At 47.4% G+C, this 19,017-nt stretch overlaps 1 protein-coding gene across 6 annotated transcripts in view; it reads right to left on the minus strand.

Moving 5' to 3' along the window:
• Window positions 1-19,017, minus strand: part of ASXL2 (ASXL transcriptional regulator 2) — a 141,440-nt gene that overhangs the window by 74,926 nt on the left and 47,497 nt on the right. For all 6 annotated transcript variants that reach the window (XM_074861205.1, XM_074861198.1, XM_074861200.1 and 3 more), the window contains 2 exons: window positions 13,475-13,583; window positions 4,076-4,235 (listed from right to left, as the gene is read on the minus strand). In XM_074861205.1, the coding sequence (XP_074717306.1) occupies window positions 4,076-4,235; window positions 13,475-13,583 (269 nt within the window). The remainder of the gene's footprint in view (window positions 1-4,075; window positions 4,236-13,474; window positions 13,584-19,017) is intronic.

A 19,017-nucleotide genomic window follows, 5' to 3' on the forward strand; every position in this document is an offset into this window, starting at 1 on the left:
CCCAGTGACACAGGAGGCAGCTGGAGGGGGGAGCCCTGTGGGGACAGGACGGTTCTGCTCTGGGGCACCTGGTCAAGTCTCAAGGGGCATCTGTCCGGTGAATGACCTTTGCTTCGTGATCCACGGAAGGTGTATTAAAGTGAACACCCTGGATATGCTAACGAAGACTAACAAGATCATGCTAATTACATCATCCCATGAAACACCTGACCCCTCCCCATCCACGGGATACGTAGGTGTGTGGGTCAACCTAGGGGACGGACCCAAGGAGAGGGGGTATAAATTGAGGGGGGGCAAGGAGAGGGGGGGTCGGAGAGTGAAGTGAAGAAGGCAGATGCCTCCTGGAACCCTCGCTGGCGGGATGGAGGAGCCCAGACTGGTGATTTTTATTCCTCTGCTCCCTCCATCTCCCTCCTTTCCTTTTTCCCCTTCTCCTTCACTGCCGTTAAGCAACACAAGGCACACTGTATTGCTTGCCACAACTCGTTATATACTCAGCCAATTATCATGTATCCAATTAGTACATTGTGGGAAGTAATAAATGTCTGGACTTTGAGACTTGTCTCACCGCTGTCCACTCCGTTGGGGATTTACAAATCTGAGTCACTTGTCTCCCTCGTGTGAGCAGGACATGACCCGCTCGGGCAGGCAGCAAGACAAGCACTCCTGTCCTCTGCTCGTGGACAACCAGGCTGCTAAAAACCCGACTCCTAGCTTGCTACCAGCTCACCTCTGCCAGCAGCAGCACAGGGGAACCTAGAGGGGAGAGGCCAGTTTAGTGCCTGGGGGGTGAAACAACAAGGTACCGTACATACCCAGGCACTGGCTGTCTCATGAATATCCACCACAGCTACTCACAGGATATTTGGGGTTGGAAGGGCCTTTAAAGGCCATCTAGCCCAACCCCCCTGCCATGAGCAGGGACATCTTCACCTAGATCAGGTTGCTCAGAGCCCCGTCCCACCTGGCCTTGAAGGTTTCCAAGGATTGGGCACCTACCACCTCTCTGGGCAACCTGTGCCAGTGTTTCACCACCCTCATCATAAAAAATTTCTTCCTTATTTCTAGTCTAAATCTACCCTCTTTTAGTTTAAAACCATTACTTCTCGTCCTGTTGCAACAGGCCCTGCTAAAATGTTTGTCCCCATCTCTCTTATAAGCCCTCTTTAAGCATTGAAAGGCCGCAATAAGGTCTTCCTGGAGCCTTCTCTTCTCCAGCTGAACAACCCCAACTCTCTCAGCCTGTCTTCATGGGAGAGGTGCTCCATCCCTCTGATCATTTTTGTGGCCTCCTCTGGACCTGCTCCAACAGGTCCGTGTCCTTATGTTGGTGCCCCCAGAGCTGAACACAGCACTGGGCGGGGGGGGGATGTCTCACCACAATGGAGTAGAGGGGCTGAATCCCCTCCCTTGACCTGCTGGAGGTGTAGCACAAAGCTGCTGAGCAAACCCAGCAAGTCTAACACTCCAAAAACACCAGGCTTGGGGCACACATGCTAAAAGTTGTATTGTGCTCGCTCTGGTGTCACTAAGAAACCAAGCACGGAGGCAATAAAATCACCCGGCGAGGCAGAGCGGTTCTGCTTGTGTCTGCTACAGACCCGCAGCGGCTGGTGTAGGGGCTGCGCTCCCAGGCACAGACTGGGAGAGATTCACCTATAGATGCTGTACACTGCCAGCCAGCTGGCGGGACTTAAGCCGGGTTTTAAATACAGAAAGGATGTGCTCCGGCTGTCAGCTGTGTCGTACCCTCCCAGCACAGGGCAAACGCCGGCAGCCGAAGGCTCCGCTCAGCCCCTCTTTAGTCCAGAAGCTGCTCCATCCGTCTGCGGCTCCAAAACCCCAGTGCCCAGAAGAGCCAGCCCTGCTTTAGCGAAGGGGCACGCTGTTTTTCACAAGTTCCTCAAAGGGAAGCTTATGGAGAAAAAACGTTTCCCCACAAAATCTGGGACGTCTTGGCATGAGGCGAAGCGGCGCGTTCGTGAGTAACCGAGTTGCTCAGCCGAAGGAGCACAGTCCCCGAGGGCGGGCGTTCGAACAGAAGGAAAACACTCCGTAACAGGCAGAGCAGAATTACTTCGCTAATTTACTGATCATTTCTAATTTGCTAATCACTGGTAGTTCATGATCCTCAGTTCATTAAAACCTACGACAATATGACCTCTATTAAAGGTCAAACTGCCACTCCTAAGAAAAATTAGCAGTACCAGACAACAAAGGGGAGCAAAATTCCTTTTTTGTATTGATACTGAAACCACTATTGTCACCTTTTGAGTTTTGGGCACCTTTTGCCAGCCGTTTCAGGGTAAGAGTTCCCTTCCTTCTCGCTGGGGTTCCTAAACCACACATCTTCCTGCTTTTTCAGCCATAGCATATAAAACTTTTATATAGAACTGTATACATGTATTTCTACATAAAGATCTCTCTAAAAGATACATAAGTTCCCTTGTAGGTTTTTATGTAATACCATAACATTGGAGACACAGGCAAAGTAGCCAAAAAACCCTCCCTTACTGACCAAATATTTTGAGAGAATTTGTTAGAAATGAAAATATTTTAGCCCTACTATCTACAGCTTTCCTTTTGAAGGATGAATTTGGAGTCAAGTCTTACTTCTAAATTTTTTTTAACATTTTATACTTTCACAGTGCTTTAAATGCTTAAAATTCTACCTAATACTTCTGTTATTTGCATTGTGCCTGCAGGGAAAGCTCCAGGCAGGGTCTGGTCCATGTCAGCCTCACGCACCCGTGCAGTAAGAGCAGGTTCTCGTTCACTGACTCCCCACCACAAACACACACCCCCCCCCCAACGGCTTCGGCAGAGCCCACCGGTTATTGCCAGTCTTCAACCTCTCACGAGCCTCCACTCAGGTATCCTACAGTGTTGGAAATAAGTTTTAAATGATGTTTCACTTCAGCCAAGAAGTTTTGTGCATGACTGGGGAGAAAAGGAGAAAGGAAGCGATGGGATTGAAGGGTGAAGGAAGGTACAAAGCGTGCTGATTTTTAACGGAGAATAACCCCACTCTAGTGAATAGACTCTCCCCAACCCAGGGAACAATGCGTGTCACATCCTCACATTTTATTACAGCTTTTTTTTATGAATTCAGCTCATAGCATCTAAGCAGACAAGCAGGTATCTGAGTGGAATTTTGAATGGGGAGAGAATTCAGACATCGGTCAAATGGTGGGTGCTGAAACCAGAGGCAGGCAAGACGGGGGCTTCAGTTTATTACCAATATAGGATGTAAAAATTACCATGCACTGGCTGAGAGGTGCTGATTTCTGCTGTTCCTGAAACAGTAAGACAGTATCTGACAAGACACGCTGCCTCCTCAGAGGGGCAAAGACATCAGGGTTCAGACCAGAGTAAAACCCACCATTTCCTCCACTTGGTACTCTTGCACTGCTTCTGTAGAAAACCCAGAATCTGGAAATCCTGAAAACATCACTGAACCGCCCAACGTCAGCAACCACCCAGATACATCAGCAGAGCAAAACCCACCGCTTGCTGTGTTAGCTGAGGTTGTGTGTGATTTAATATTCCACAGGACTGAACGCCCCACTACTGCCTGGTTTATGAGGAAAAGGACTGCAAAACAGGACAGGAGAGCAGAGCGCAGCGGCTCAAGCCCAGACTCTACGGGAGCCATCAGCAAATGTAACAGGCTTTAACCTCAGAGCCTCGGTGCCCATTCCCAGTCAGTGCTGCCTCCAGAAGCATCAGAGAAGGCCCAAAGTAAAAGGTGAAATCTTGGGAAAGCAGGCGGGTGGCAGAGAAAACCGGGAAGAAATCGATTCCCTGTTCCTAGGTGGGAAATGCAGTGTGCTGGGCTGTGACTTGTGTCAAGGCCTTAAATACCTTTAATTACAGGTACCCGCCCCCCCTCCTTCGGTGCCCACAACAGTACATCAGCACTCGCACCGATCCACGAGCACCGACGGCAGATTTCAGATTTCAGGCTGTTAACTGTAACAGCCTGTCTTTATGAGGCCACAGATGTGATGGATAAAAACCTGCAAGTCCTTCACAGGCACCTGTTAAAATCACCACTCCTGAACAGCAAAATTACCTTTCCTTTTCCATCTGCTTTTCTTCCCATCTTTGTTACTGCACCCGTCGCTGCTGCTGCTGCTGCTGGTGCTGTTCTCAGAGCTCTGAGAGTCGGACTGGGCGTCGCTGCTCTCCTCCGAGCCATCGGAGAGCTCCTTCAGCCCATCCGGAACGTCCTTCTGCAAATGGAGAAAACACACATCATCACCCCCTCTGCAATAAACTCTCCCAATTAACAAAATTATTAAAAGTAGCGGGTTTATTTCCCAAGCACTGACTGGGGATTTTTTTTGTGCTGCAGAGCAATGTCAGAACTGCTCAGCCTCCGGCCTCTTGCACCTCTTGTAAAAGCAACAAGCTTTAGAAAACTCTCTTCTCTTAGGATATTATTAATAGCAGGAATAATTAATAAATAGATATTGTTTTATAGGCTTAATTAACAGAGCACGGGTGCTCTAAGAACAATACTGACAGTTTAAGCAACTTAGAAAGGCTAGGTAATGAAAAGCTCGACATAGATTAAGTATATGTTAAATAGAACATTATGAGTCTTTTCTCAGAAGTCTAAAAGTGAATTATGATGAAGATTTTTCAGAAGATAAATAACCAGGATGACCAAAGGCTGCATCAGTGAACAGTGCTGTCTGAAGAGGAATCAGAATGGAACGATAAGAACTAGTCAAAACTGTGGAATACAATGGACTTTTGAAACTGGTGATGAATTGAGAGCTGAAAGTTCCTGGAAAATCACCAAAGACTCTTTGTATTGTGTGTTTTATCATATTGAAGAGCGATTGAAGGAGCTGGGACTGTTCAGTGTGAGGAGGAGAAGGCTGAGGGGAGACCTCATCACTCTCTACAGCTCCCTGAAAGGACATTGTAGAGAGGTTGGTGCTGGTCTCTTCTCCCAGGGAATTAGTGACAGAACAAGAGGGAACGGCTTTAAACTGCAACAGGGGAGGTTCAGACTGGACATGAGGAGAAAATGTTTCCCAGCAAGAGTGGTCAGAGAGTGGAATAGGCTGCCCAGGGAGGGGGTGGAGTCCCCATCCCTGGGTGTGTTTAAGGGCCGTTTGGATGAGCTGTTGGGGGATGTGGTGTAGGGGAGAACTTTGTAGAGTCGGGCTGAGGGTTGGACTCGATGATCCCAAGGGGCTTTTCTAACCTGAAGGATTCTGGGATTCTGTGAATTAAGAGCTGAAAGTTCCTGTAAAATCACCAAAGACTCCTTGTATTGTGTGCTACATCATATATAGAGAGGTCGCTTTATGTGAGCACCAACTCCAATGCACCCCTACTTGACCACAAACCCAGCCCAGTTTTGAACTTCACGGTAGAACACACACACAGTCTGACAGCTCAGCGTCTCACGCAACGGTATTTTTCCGACGAGGTCCACAGCAGCCTGCCGGCACAGCTCCTTCCAAAAACGGGTCTGGCAGGTGTTTGTGTGTGGAGAAACGGCTGCTGGAGGCTGGGGGGGGTGTGTGTGTGCCACCCCCTTCACCTCCGTGTGTTTGGGCTGGAAACAGTCCGCAGAGAACCAGCAGCAGCTTTCGCCCCATCCACGCCTAAACCCAGACTGCCCTCTAGTGCTTATCCCGCCGGATTCAGATCTTAACCTACGTGGTAGATTAGTGCTAATCAGTGGCAACAGGCTGTTTTTTTTCTGCTGAACCACCCCAAACCGCTCCGGACACCTGGCAGAGGCGCTGAGCAGCGGCCAGAGGCACCAGCTCATCCCCGCTCCTCCGCTTCTGACCCGTCACCTCGGTCAAGTCACACGTGAAAGGGCTCAAACAAGTGTATTTCTGACAATCATTGATTAAGATTAAACTGTGATGCATGAAAGCTTTGCTTGTGTTTTACTTGGTTTGTTTCAAAGCTTTGCTTGTGGTTTTTGTTTCCCAAGGACCCCTTAGCTCTTTCCCTAGACCTCTGTGTCTGTTTAGACCTCCTGATGTAAATCCCTGACAGCAGACTCAAAGCCTTCCCTGGACACATCTGGGCAAGCTAAGGGGGACTCAAACAAAAGGACACAGAGATACTATCTAGGGAGGATGATTCTGCTGATTTAGGAAGGAGGCACCTGGACTTTACTTCACAGCGCTCGCTCTGGACAGAGGGTCAGCTGGCGACCAGCGTGAAGAAGACTGCTTACTTCTTCCCTCGACCAGCAAAGACCCTCACCCTATTTTCACTACACGTGCTGGGACTGCGTAAATGAATTCCAGGAACTCATTATCCTAAGACACCCCTTTCCAGGAAATCTAATGAATATGTATGATTTGTGTGTCTGTAAAGCGATGTCCCTTGCTAGTTCTTGGGAGCCCGTATGGTGGGGAATCCCCAGGTGACCCCAGCACTGCTTAAGGGTTCTATTGGATTCTGACCGTTGAGTGAATTTCTTTGTTTCACACAACATACCTGAAATCATGCTGTCACCCTGAATTCCTCGTTAGTAACGTAACTGAGACTTTAAACATTCACTGGACAAGGCAAACAGGACAGTGGTTGTAAGAGCTGGGCAAACAAAGAGGCCCGTGTGCATCGGACAGGAGAAAATCCTTCTGCTAATGCCCGCTGGAAAAAGTAAATCAAAACACCTCTCCCTTTAACTGGAGACAATCGGTTTCTTGTCCTTCCTCTGAAACTAGAACTATGAGTAATTTCCACATCTAAGGCCAAAAAGCACTTGAGACAACACAAGTGTTACCAGTGTAATTAATTCCAGATTTCTTCCATCACCAAGGTGAACTAATAGGGGCAGATATTCAATTGTATTTTCATCCCACACTTCAGAAATAAAGTTCTTTTAACTGTACATTAAAAGTTACTTGTGAAACACAGTGGAAGGGAAGATATCACCAAAAGCAGAAAAAAAATCTGTATATCAAGTGTCACCAAAGTTGACAGAGATTAAGCTTGTATATTCCTAATGCTAACACTCCCTTCATTAAACCTCCGCTATAGCTTAAGCTTTGGAAAGATAATTTAGTCACCTGAGACGCAGTAATTACACATTTACCTATTTCAATTTTTTTCAAGATGTCTCTTTCAGAGTCTTCTGCTGAGAGGAGAGGAAGCCTGGGTGTAGGGTGCCTTCCCCTCCTGCCAGGCAAGGGGGAAACTCAGGGGCAGCTGAAAAGCTGGGACTTCTTGGCTTTTCCTGACTTGGCACTTCTGGTGGGAGCAGGTAAAGAGGATGGAGCCAGACTCCTCCCAGCAGTGCCCAGAGAAAGGGCAAGAGGCGACAGGCACAAAAGGTAACACATAAATTCCACTTCCATGTAAAAATTTCTTTACTGCAACAACGATGAAATACTGGAACAGGTTCCCAGAGAGGCTGAAGGTCTTTGTCCTCGTAGGAACTCAAAACCTGAGTGGACACAGTCCCAAGCCACCTGCATTGCCCTGCATTAACCTGTGGGTCGGACCAGACCAGGGGTTCTCAACCCTCCCTTCACCACGGACCCCCTCTAAATACCTTTTGGGGCCAAGGACCACCAAGACTTAATTCAAGATTTAAAGCACTAGACTGCATCAAATATTTATTTCAATTTTCTCATGAAGGGTCTTCAAATTTGGAGAGAAGGGGAAATAAGTCAATCTGTTAATGCACACACTCCTATTATAATATCTTTATATGTTTATATTTATATGATAAAGATATAATACAATATATTAAAGATATGATTAAAGATATTCATATGCAATGACTCCCTATGAATTCAATAGCATCAACACTCTTCTTGCTCAAATGGCCCATTTTATGGTATTTTAACCTGCTAACTCTGAATTCAGTGCCAATTTTTACATTAAAATTTGATGAAAAGTTTTTACAATTCTTCTCACCTGCCCCCTTGTTTGTCTGTGATCAGTCACCATATATTTTTGTTTACAGGTCCAGGGCCACCACCTGGAGGAACAGACTTCAGCCCCGTTGAGGCCCCAAAGAGGGTTAAGAAAGTGTCTTTAAGAGAAAAACCACCCAGTTAAAGCGGGTCCCACCAACCATCCTAGCACCAAATATACAAGTGCGTCAGGGCAGGTGTGGGGGGGTGTCTGAGTATGAGAGGAGCGTTGAGGGGAGGGGGCTGTGGGAGAAGGAGGCGCAGTGCTTGCTGCAGGCCAGACCAGATGTTTCCAGGCTGCACATTCCCCACCCCTGCTTCAAGCCTTCACAGACCCCTGTGATGACATCGCAGCCCCCCAGGGGTCTGTGGACTACAGGGTGAGAACCACTGGACCAGACCATCCCCAGAGGTCCCTTCCCAGCACCACCCTCCTGCCCTTGCTTCCGCAGCCCCATCGGCTCACAAAGCCCGGACAATGTCAACGGCTCCCGTCCCAGCTGGGCCTCTTCTGACCGGTGAAAGGTTTTCACCAGCATCTTCGCATGCGGTGTCCAGTCTGCACTGTGGATCCTGCATTCTCCAGAAATTTCCATGCAAGGAGTTGGTGTAAGATCTTCACTAACCCCAACTCCTCTGTGCAGCTGCAGCTCACCCTATTGCAAGTTCTGGTTTTGAAGCAGAAGTGCACCCTCAACTGCAGAACCATCTGCTCTAATTAAACTTGTTCTTCTTTCAATAAGTAAACTTACTCCTTTTAGTGAGCCGTACTCAAGAATCAAATAAAATCTGGTCTCTCAGCTATCCGACCTATAAATGCATCTGGTAAGATGTACTGGATTTATTATGTGGGGTAAAAGTTTAACCAGTCAGATTTCTCCAAATATCATGTCAAGGATCTTCCTCCAGACTGGAATCTTTCAGGCTGCTGGTGAACAGCAAATCCACCGCATAGCAGGGAAAAATTCCAAGGTAAATGCACATGGGCAGAGCTACACCACGATCCCCCAAACAGGGACAGACGCTATTTTGTATTCAACATCAGTAATGAATTTGGGACCAGCAAGCGTGAAGACAGCAGAAACACCCTTGGAAATCATCGGGGCGAGAGGTCTGCGTGAAGGTCAACAAACTGACACGCTGGACTTGCAGATAACGCGCCCTGCAGCCACTCGGCACGGCTGGAAGTCGCTGGGATAGAGGCAAAGCTCCGTGCAAGCAGGGCCCGCGTGGCTGCTGCCGTGCCCCGGGACGTGCTGCCGTGCCACCGAGAGGAAGTGTGGCTGAAGGAGGGGGACAGGGAGCACCCGCGTCCCTCCTCAGGCAAAGACACCCCCGGCATTGCCGCCCCGATGGCAGTGGTGCAGAGGAATCCAAGGGAGAAACAAAGTCAGTCAGAAGAGAAGAAGCTCCAAGACAAACATACACAAAGTGGCTGCACCTCACATAATGGTTTTGTTCAGATTTTTTTCTATTATACTTTTTTCATTTTTGATTTTTTCCTTCTCAAACTCCTGCCAGAATGACTCCAGTTTCTCAGCATCAGCACATCCACTTGCAGTCTAAATCCTACCAGTGTTCGTGGAAGGTGACAGCGTTGACTTCACTAACATTATCCACTCATCGGTCTTTTCAATGCAAAGTACAGGGGGAAAAAATCAACAAAAATACATGGAGACACAAACCAGAGAAGCAGGGGGAACCAGAGAACCCCAAAGACCAAGAAGCTCCAGTCATTGATGAGCCACCAGGACCCTCCCCCAGCACAGCTCCAGAGATGGCCAACAAGAACTTCTGAAGTAGTATGAAGAGAAAATGGAGAAAAATGAGGACCTGGGATATTGACAGCGGAAGGGGGCTGTGGGACGATGCAAAACTGCTAAAGGAAAGTTTTGGGAAGGGTGTGGAGGAAGATCCAAGTGGGGCAATGGACAGAAAGAGGTAGGAAAGGGGCCAGTGGTGGTAACCAGCAGCAGGCCAGGACACGTGTCCGACCGAGCCCTGCCCTGGTTTGCCCCATCCCGTCCCACTCGTACGCTGCTTCTCCTGCCTGCTCCGCTCATTTGCCCTCATCTGGATTTCCCAGGAATGACAGTTTTGCCCGACTGCCAATTTTCCCCCTCTCCGGGAGTATTTCACCGTCCATTACACACTAAATACCTCTAATCCTTTCAAGACCATCTTTGCCACGTGCTCTACTAGAAGTCCCTGCCTTAGGCATACAACTTGGCCTTCTATTTACCAAAATAACGTTCAGTTTCTCTATTTATCTATTGACCCTCAGTATGTCAAGTGCTCTATTGAAATGTGAATCCTTCCAGGCACAACCAAACCTTGGCACGTACCTGTACAGCCTGAAGCCAAATCAGACCCCGAAGCTCACCCCGCACACGCAGCCCTTGCAAACCACGAAAAACACCAATGACAAGAAACTCAAATACCAGAAGTTACCAGAAACTCACCACTTTTGCCTCAAGCATTTAAAGGTCATGGTAATTTGTTTTGTTCTGGAGTATTTAAGGACTACTTGGAGTTAATGTTCCCCAGGGGTTCAAGCAGACTGTCCGGGCTGTACAAGACACGACTGACACCCCCGCGCTGGGGCAAGCACAGCTGATTTGGGGCATTACATGTCCCTTCAGCAGCACCTGACCATTTTTAACAAGATTAAATGTTTTTCTTTGCTTCCCCCTCCCCACGCAAAGCTTGGTATTCTCTCTAAACCACTGAAACAGTCATTTTGGGATTCAGTTTGCTGCCTGTATCACTACAGTCAAGCATGAGTACGTCCAAAGTTGTAAGACCCCACATCCACCCTGCTTGCTGCTGCCAAAAATACACCTCACCTAGCAGAAGGGAAGCCTTTCCATCAGCTCGGGACCTGATCTCGCCAGCCCCTCACACCCTGAGAACTGTAAACCATGCCTCGGGTGCTCTGCTTTGGGGGAGGATTGAGAACAGACTCTTCACCGAGGCACTGCAGATCACTCCTGACTACTATAATTAGACAAGGTTTGCAGAAAGGAGGTGGTTAGGTACTTAGAAACAAAGGGACAAAAAAGAGGAACAATAAAATCACATTAATAAAAATTGATGTGAAATTTAGTTCAATTGCTAGCTGCTATTAGGAATTCGCCTCTGGGGCATCTCCTGGCCACCAGGACTAAGCAAACCCCACGGAAACACCTAATCCTTCGAACACTGTTCCACAGAACTGACACACTCCTTGGTTGTAATTCTCCAATCTGTTTTTATGTATCTTTATCATCAAGTCTTAAGGAAAAAAAAAATAAAGGAAGATGCTGGCAGCCTACCAGTCTCCTTACTCCTCAGTTCAGCGATACCATAACCCAGCTCAGTGAGCCAGCAAAAATGCAACAGCAACTTCGCTTCACTCACCAAGTATTTTACCACAAGTTTCTCGTTTAGGAAGTGCGATTTACTGCCCACCTGGCTCTCCTCCACTGCAGCGTAACAACACGTCGCTTGGGGAATGGTCAGGCCCCTCCTTCAAAGCTTTCTGTTTTTAACTGCTACCTAAGGCACCATGTTTGGCTCCTCGTGGCTCCTCCAAGGGATTTCTCATTCAATGCACCAGCCAGGCTCCGCCTGGCAACTGTGCTGGGACTAAATGTGGCAAAGGGGACTGGGACTGGCGCAGCAGGGCTGAACCTCTCCCTCTGTCCTTCAGTACTGACTTTCTCAGTGCTCCCAACTACACAGCCCCAAGGAAGGAAACAAAACCGCTGTGTTTTTAGATACACAGGACACAATAACCCTTTGGAATTTGGTTGACCCAGTGCTGAGGGATCTGGTGGAGTTGGGAACAGTCAGTGTGAGGTTCATGGTTGGACTGGAGGAGCTTCAGGGGCTTTTCCAACCCAGATGATTCTGTGAATAACTCAGCAGCTAGTCTAGCCTCCTAATTAATACGAATCATTACATTTAACCAACTTACTCCTACGTTATGTTAAATAATACTGGAGCTTTCCTGAAGCTTAACATGAAGAAAGATAATCAGTTTTAACTTGCAGACTTCATGAGGAAAACTGAACTACAGCAGCCGCCCTGACAGCCTCTTTTGTGCTCAAGTGCATACTTAAACTGGACTTTGCTTAGATTTAACCTCTAGACGTGGAGTTTGCCTATGACCTACCCCACTAACAACATGCTTGCAAGAGGCATTTTTTTACATCTTGAGTTTTGTTCTCCTCTGAAAACTCCCAGCACAGCTTTGCCACATCAGGACACAGAATGCACAGACAGTTACTCAATTACTTGTCTACTACCCAATCTAGATCTTTTCCCAAGTCATAATCTTCTGAAAAGACACTATTATCCCAATCTGCATTCTTTATTCCCAGAAGGTAAAACTTCACACTTTTCTGCAGGGAAGCAAATTGTGCAAGACTCAATCCAGTTTATCAGCAAACAGAAAATTACCCTCCCTTCACTGTCGGGTGTATCTCAGATAGTCCTTACCTTAAACATATGTGTTATCAAAATGGTGTTTTACGTCCTTCCACTTAATTGCACTGAAATTAGGTCAACCCCTGCTTGGCACAACGACGATCAAAGAAAGAAGTTTGCTGGATCTCTTGCAATGCCATTTTTGGAAGCTCTGAAGATGTTTTACTCTGACAGCAGGGCAGCACCACTGCACGGCTCCCAGAGGGACGTCCTCTGCTGCCACATTACACACAAGTGCTCAAGGAATAATGTGCTTTTCCAGTTTACAGGGCAGAGGGAGGGAAATGGTGAGAACAGGACTCAACCTGGCTCCGTGTTTGACAATGACAGTGAGGACATCTTTTTCAAGGCAATCCTTAGTTGACTCCACTGGTAATTTAACTGGCACTTGTAAAGCACAGATTCTCATACGTTTTAAAATTTTAGGATGAGATGAATCTCATCTTAACAGTTACTATTTCTCTCTATTGAGCGTGGAGTGAGACGAGGAAAGCGGTTCTAGCGGAGACACCTACACTGAAGAGGGCTACGCGTGGGGAGAGGAATCCTATCTGATGGCACAGCCTTCAGAGTCAAATTCACAGCAAATCAAGAACAGTGTGAGCAGGCTTCCTTCTGCTAGTTTAACTGGGGTAAAAAGTTGCAAATAAAGATTATTTTTAAAGATGCCAAACAGATAAATCAAGGAATCCACATTTTTTCCCTACAAATGCTCTCTGCCTACTAGTCACAGACTGAGGATAAGGCAATCTTTCATTTCTAGATAAAAGTTGAGATTGGTGAAGACGAAGTTTTCCTTTTAAGTCTAAAATTTCATTACAATTTCAATTACTCTTTCAAATCTGGGATAGTAATTAATATCTGCAAAGTACACCGCCGTGAATAAAAACCAGCACCTTCAGTTGTGCTTTCAGTGCCCCCGTGCTCACTAGCAGGAGCACGAAGACTTAGTGTTTGCATTTGAAGGGTGAGTTTATGCTGCAATTCACGCTACTGAGGAACAGCTCCCCCTTCAGGATTATCCTAATCCAGTGTATTTTTAAACACAGAAGTCCCTGAGCATTCAAACAAAATTCCCCAGCCGAGCCACTTACCTTCAGAGTGTACACTCCCATGCGCCCCGGGACCTTATAGAAAATGCCCTCTTCCCCTCGGGAGTTTGTATGTAACATAGCATTCAGGCATGCAAGAGGAGAAGTCCCACTGAAAACAAAAACACAAGGTTAATGTTTGAATGTATTTGGTCAGGGTTAATCTTCTGCCGGGAGACAATCATGGCCCCTCACCTGACCATCACACATGCAGAGGCAGAAAGATTCCAGACCCAACTTCTATTCCCGAGGAGAATACAAGTTGAAGCCGCCATAATAAGCAACAGTGAAACCAGTCCACATACCCATGCTCCAGTCCCAGGGAAAAAAAAAAAACAACCAAACAAACAAAAAACAAACAAAAAAGCCCCCAAGTTCAGGCTCTCCAATTCTTCTTGGCCAAATACCAAATCGATCACAACATTTTTAAAGCTCCAGACACTCAACGTTGCTCATCTGAAGCTCAGAGCAGATTTGCTGTGAGCGAACGACTGTCTGCAGAGATATTTAAAGTTGTGTTGTGCGTTTTTTTCAAAAAAAAAAAAAACCAAACCCAAACCCACGTCATACTGAAATAAGGGTTGTGGGTAAAGAATGGAAACCAGTTATGCAATTTCCCCAGAAAAGAGTGGAGCTCTGTGAACCCAGCCAGGAGAACGGAGACAGAAGAGCCGTCTTTTCACCGGTGCTGGTGGGGGTTTCTTTGTTTGGTTTTTTTAAACCCATCCTGCTGTAGACAGAAGCAAAATCAGGTGGACACAGCAAGGCAGGTAATTTTTGTTCCCACTGCAGGCTGATCACACCTCTACTAAAGAGATGTCCTTGCTCATAAAGCATATTGATATTGAGCACAACTCCTGCACAGAAATTAAACGGGAAGTTTCCCCTCCCAACACTGTGTCGTCGCAAAGGCTGGAACCAGAACCTTCAAACTGCCCAAAAACCTAAATGTGTGGCTGATTGACGGAAATCCCTGAGCAGGAGGAGATATAGCTGTTTGCCTGTAGTAAATTGTACTATGAACATTCAAATAAAGCGTGTCAAAAGCGGTGAAATAATCCCTGGGAGGAAAGGGAAATAAATGGGAGGACGAGCACAGCCCTCTGGTGACTTAGACTCTGCCTAAGAGCAGCACAACAGCTCAGCTGAATTACTGATGTCTAGACCAGGCAGAAACCAACATCCCGAAATAGGTCTGGTCTCCTCTGCCCCGGCACGTCCCAGCTAAGCAATAGGAGACCCACAAGGAACAGACACGGCAGCTCACGAACCACCGGAGAAATGCTTTTACGAGAGGAGGACTGGAGAAGTACCGAGAGTTCTGTGGGAGCTCGGTGGTTGTACTGGGACACCCCCAGGCTCGGCCACAAGCCTGAGCGGGGACACGCAGTCCTCCCCCACCAGCAGAGATCTCGGTGGGGTCGCAGCCTTCAGTCAGGCCAGCTGACCTCCTGCAAATCTACGTTAGTCCACACAAAGGGTCAGAAAACAGCCTCATTAGTTAATAAATACTAGTGGAAACCGTGATGAGGAAGGAATTTGCTAAAGCCCAGCCCAAAGCTCATCTGACTGCATTAGCAGGCGGCTCAGCCTGATGCTCAAGCAAAAACCTGCGGCGCTGGAGGAAGCAGCTGAGCCTCAGGCACCCAGGGACCACCCACTCGTCGTGTTTTGGCTCTTACGTGGCAAAACTCCGTTTCACTTGGGTACTCTTACACTGACCCAGCGATTCCTGTGGTTAACAAGTGTCTTTTGGAGAGACAGCCAGCCGCGATACAACAGAGGAATCGGTAACACGAGCACCTCGCTTTGATCCCTGCCAAGAATCCTTGCCTGTCTTCAGGCACGGTGCATCGAGGTCGAAATTCCAGCCAGAATCCCTATCGCTGAATATAAGCTTCTCCTAAATACATCTGCACGCCACAGATGACCTCTTCCTCGACTAACCTCACTGAAACCAGCTCTGGGCTCATCGCTCCCCGCCGCTCCCACGGCTTTTCTGAGCACCTTCCCCAACGGTGAAGTGACTTCCACAGATGCAACACAACTGAATCACAGAATCCCAGAATCATCTCGGTTGGAAAAGCCCTTGAAGCTCCTCCAGCCCAACCATGAACCTCACACTGACCGTTCCCAACTCCACCAGATCCCTCAGCGCTGGGTCAACCCGACTCTTCAACCCCTCCAGGGATGGGGACTCCCCCCCTGCCCTGGGCAGCCCATCCAACGCCTAGAACTGGCAACAACCCTTCTCACGGCAGCTTCGCCAAGGCTAATCCTCTCTTCAGAAAGCCTCAGGGTCTCCCTGGAAGCTAAATTCAAGGGGATTACCTACAGCAACCCCAGATTCTTTCCAAAGGCACTGCTCTCCAGGGTACACCCTTCTCATCTTTGCTCCTGGATGCGGTTTCTGCACGCAGGTACCATGCCAGAACTGCACACAAGGATATTTTCTACAGGCCCAGCCGCATCCGGCAGTATAAACAATATACCCGTCCTTCTCCCATTGCTGTTCATCCTCACCCCTCCTATCACTGCACCTAGGAAACTATCTGAAGCCATTTCACACGTCTTTTCTGCTCACTAACAGCGTGTTGAATAGCATGGAACACACCGAAGCGTTCCCGTGTTCAGGAGGCTCCGGGGCAGCGAGAAGAGCTCTGCCACGTACCTGACCTTTAGCTCACGGAGCACATTCTTTCTCAAAACTGTATCAGAGCAGAATATCAACGTCAAGCCAAGCATTTCACAAAAGTCTAGGCACAGCTACATGTTGGAAGCTCACCAAGGAATGAAGCCTTGGCAGGATTTATCTTTACAAAAGCTACACTCATCTGGCATCTACACTGCTCCTACTGAATTGATTCTATTGTTTAACAGCTTATCCACTATTTTTGCCTTTTGTTCTCTCCCCATGTTTACCCATCTATAGTTATGTGCCTTCCTCTACAGGCTCTTCTGGAAAACTGGCCCAAATGTAACGGTACTCTAGACTTTCATAAAGCTTATTTTGAAAATTTTAAAAGTTAAAAAAATCAGACAACAAATCCCACTGAACTTTCAGAAAAAATGGGTTCAATTTGGGTGTAAGATACATGGTCTTCACCTCGTATTACATCCTTTCTGCCTCTATGAGCGAGTACTCACGAGTCCTTCCCTATCAACCATATTTTTCCATGGCTATCACTCAGTTTAAGCCTCCACTCCGGGTGCAGGGTGGCAATTTGTGCTTCTGAACCAATTCCCTCAACACAGCTGCAGGCCAACAGGAAAGTGGCTGCTGCTGCAGGGTTATGTGAGCAGCTTCCAACTTCACTGATCCGGATCTTGATTTGACATACAAACCTCCAAACTGGAAAAATAAAAACCCCACACCCAAAGAAAAAAGCTATTTGAAAACAAGCTCACTGCAGAACTTGGATGAATCCCGAACCAGGGGGGCTGTACTACACCTGCCCCCAGCCCATGGGAAAGCACTTGGGGTGTTTTTCTTTGATAAAAGGGGGTGTAGCAAACTGCCAGAGCTGTGGGCAAACAAATAAACATGCAGTGAGACCATGGTTACGTTTATTCTCAGAAATGAAACTTGCTCTCCTCTGAATGGAAAGATTTCACCCCTTGCTTGTGCTTTGCTGCCCCTTTGCTCAGAACCCCCTAACATTCACTTATTACTTTTTCCAACTACCTGTGTTTTGCACACAGACTATCTTTTGTTACTTTAAGTGCAATAGCTGCCTAAAACCAGCCTTAGGAACTTAGATGTTGTTATGACATTTATTTCATTGCTTTTTTTTTTTTTTAAAATAATGAAGGCCATCTCCTCTGTTTGCCAGGAACACACACTGGCTCATCAGCCACGTCTGGCAGTTTCCCATCATTCCACCTCAAAACCAGTACTTTGAGAGGCAAGTGAAGTGGAAACCAAGTTCCTGCCTGCTCCAGATTGATCATTACCCCCTGTTTCACTTCAATCCCTTCCATCCCACCCAGATCCACGCTGCTCTGCCTGCAAAGCCGTCGTCAGCCTCCAGCACTGCTGACCGCTGTACCAGGCCCTTTGGGCTCTCAGAACAGGATTCATCCTTCAGAAAGATTAAGTGGAGCTCAGTAAGACTGTGACATGACGAGTTCCTAACTGCTGTGCTCCTTCACCTCCCCTCCTGGGACTGGATACGTGAGAGGTCAAGCCCCAAACTTGATTTCTAAAGCTTCTGAACCAAAGTGTTCCCCAGTTTTGTGATCATGGTCAGCAATCGCCCCAGGCTTGAAATAAGCTCAAGTTGTGGTTCTTGGCTTGAAGACGAGGGGTTTGAGGTGGGGATGCACAAGCCCTCTCCGTTTAGAGAGGCAGGAATAACGTTACTGCTTTTGAGGACAGCCTCACTGCAGGCTCCTCTTCCACCAGCTACCTACAGCACCTTTGCTCGACATCCCGGCGCAGCACGGGCGGACAGTGCGCGTGCAGTGACGGTGGGAGGAGAAAGGAGAAGGGGATATCCACACTCACCGACATCAAATTCTCCCAAAGGGACCTGAGCAAACATTATCCCTCCCACCAGCTCCCCCACCGCAGCTATCGCTCACCGAGTCCCAGGGCTGCTTTGCCTCTCCTGCCCTCTCTCCATGTAGGACTGTTGATATTTAATTAAGAATCTTCCAAAATGAGCTCAAGCCAATTATTACTTCTCCTATTGTGTTCAATTTCCCTATCCCTCTGTTCTCACAGACTGCCCCGTTTCCACCTAATATTAACAACTGCTACAGAGAGGCCGTGGGCAGCAGAGGGATCTCACTCTCACAGTTAAATGCAAGGTCAAAATTTGCCCAGATGCTGGCAATTTGGGGCAAATGACTATTAAAAGCACAGCTATTGCCTACCCCAGCTTGGAAACAGGCCGAATTTGAATGCAAACAGCACAGCACCCTACAACCCCCCCAGGGCTTCCTTCAACACTACACCTAGGGTGCAGGTTTTGGGGGTTTTCTCTCTTTTTGGAAACAAGGGAAGGCTTATGAATGAAAACAACATTTTCTTCCACTAATTCAGCTGGCAATCAGCTGGGATGCAATGTTTAAGAAAGCAGCAGGTATGACTCCAAACTCAGTTTTATGGCATCCAGCTGGAAGGTTTTTTTATATAAAGCAGTGCACTTGAATTAAGATGCTCCATCTAGACAGGGCACACTTCAGATTTTACTGAACTGGTAGGGTTTCCCCCAGGAACTAGCTGCTATAGGAAGAGTTAGACAGGATGTTTTATTAAAATTATTAAAATTATATCACACCCTATATTTTTACAACTAATCAAGTAGAGTTCTGGTGCTCTTCTAGCAAGTTTTGCAACCTATATAAATACTTTTACCTCACACCTAACAAATAGTGTGAAAAGCACATTATTTCCCATTAGGCTTATGCATAATTGAGAGGTAGAGTAAGAATTACTGAGCTGGCAGGTTTTATGGGGAGGTAGCAGGGGCTTCACTGCTCGGTCTCTGCCCAGGGAAAGCTTCAGCTTGAGCTGCTCTTGCCGCTGGTGAGCTGGGGTG

Source organism: Strix uralensis, chromosome 3 (assembly GCF_047716275.1).
Source record: "Strix uralensis isolate ZFMK-TIS-50842 chromosome 3, bStrUra1, whole genome shotgun sequence".
Lineage (NCBI taxonomy): Eukaryota > Metazoa > Chordata > Aves > Strigiformes > Strigidae > Strix > Strix uralensis.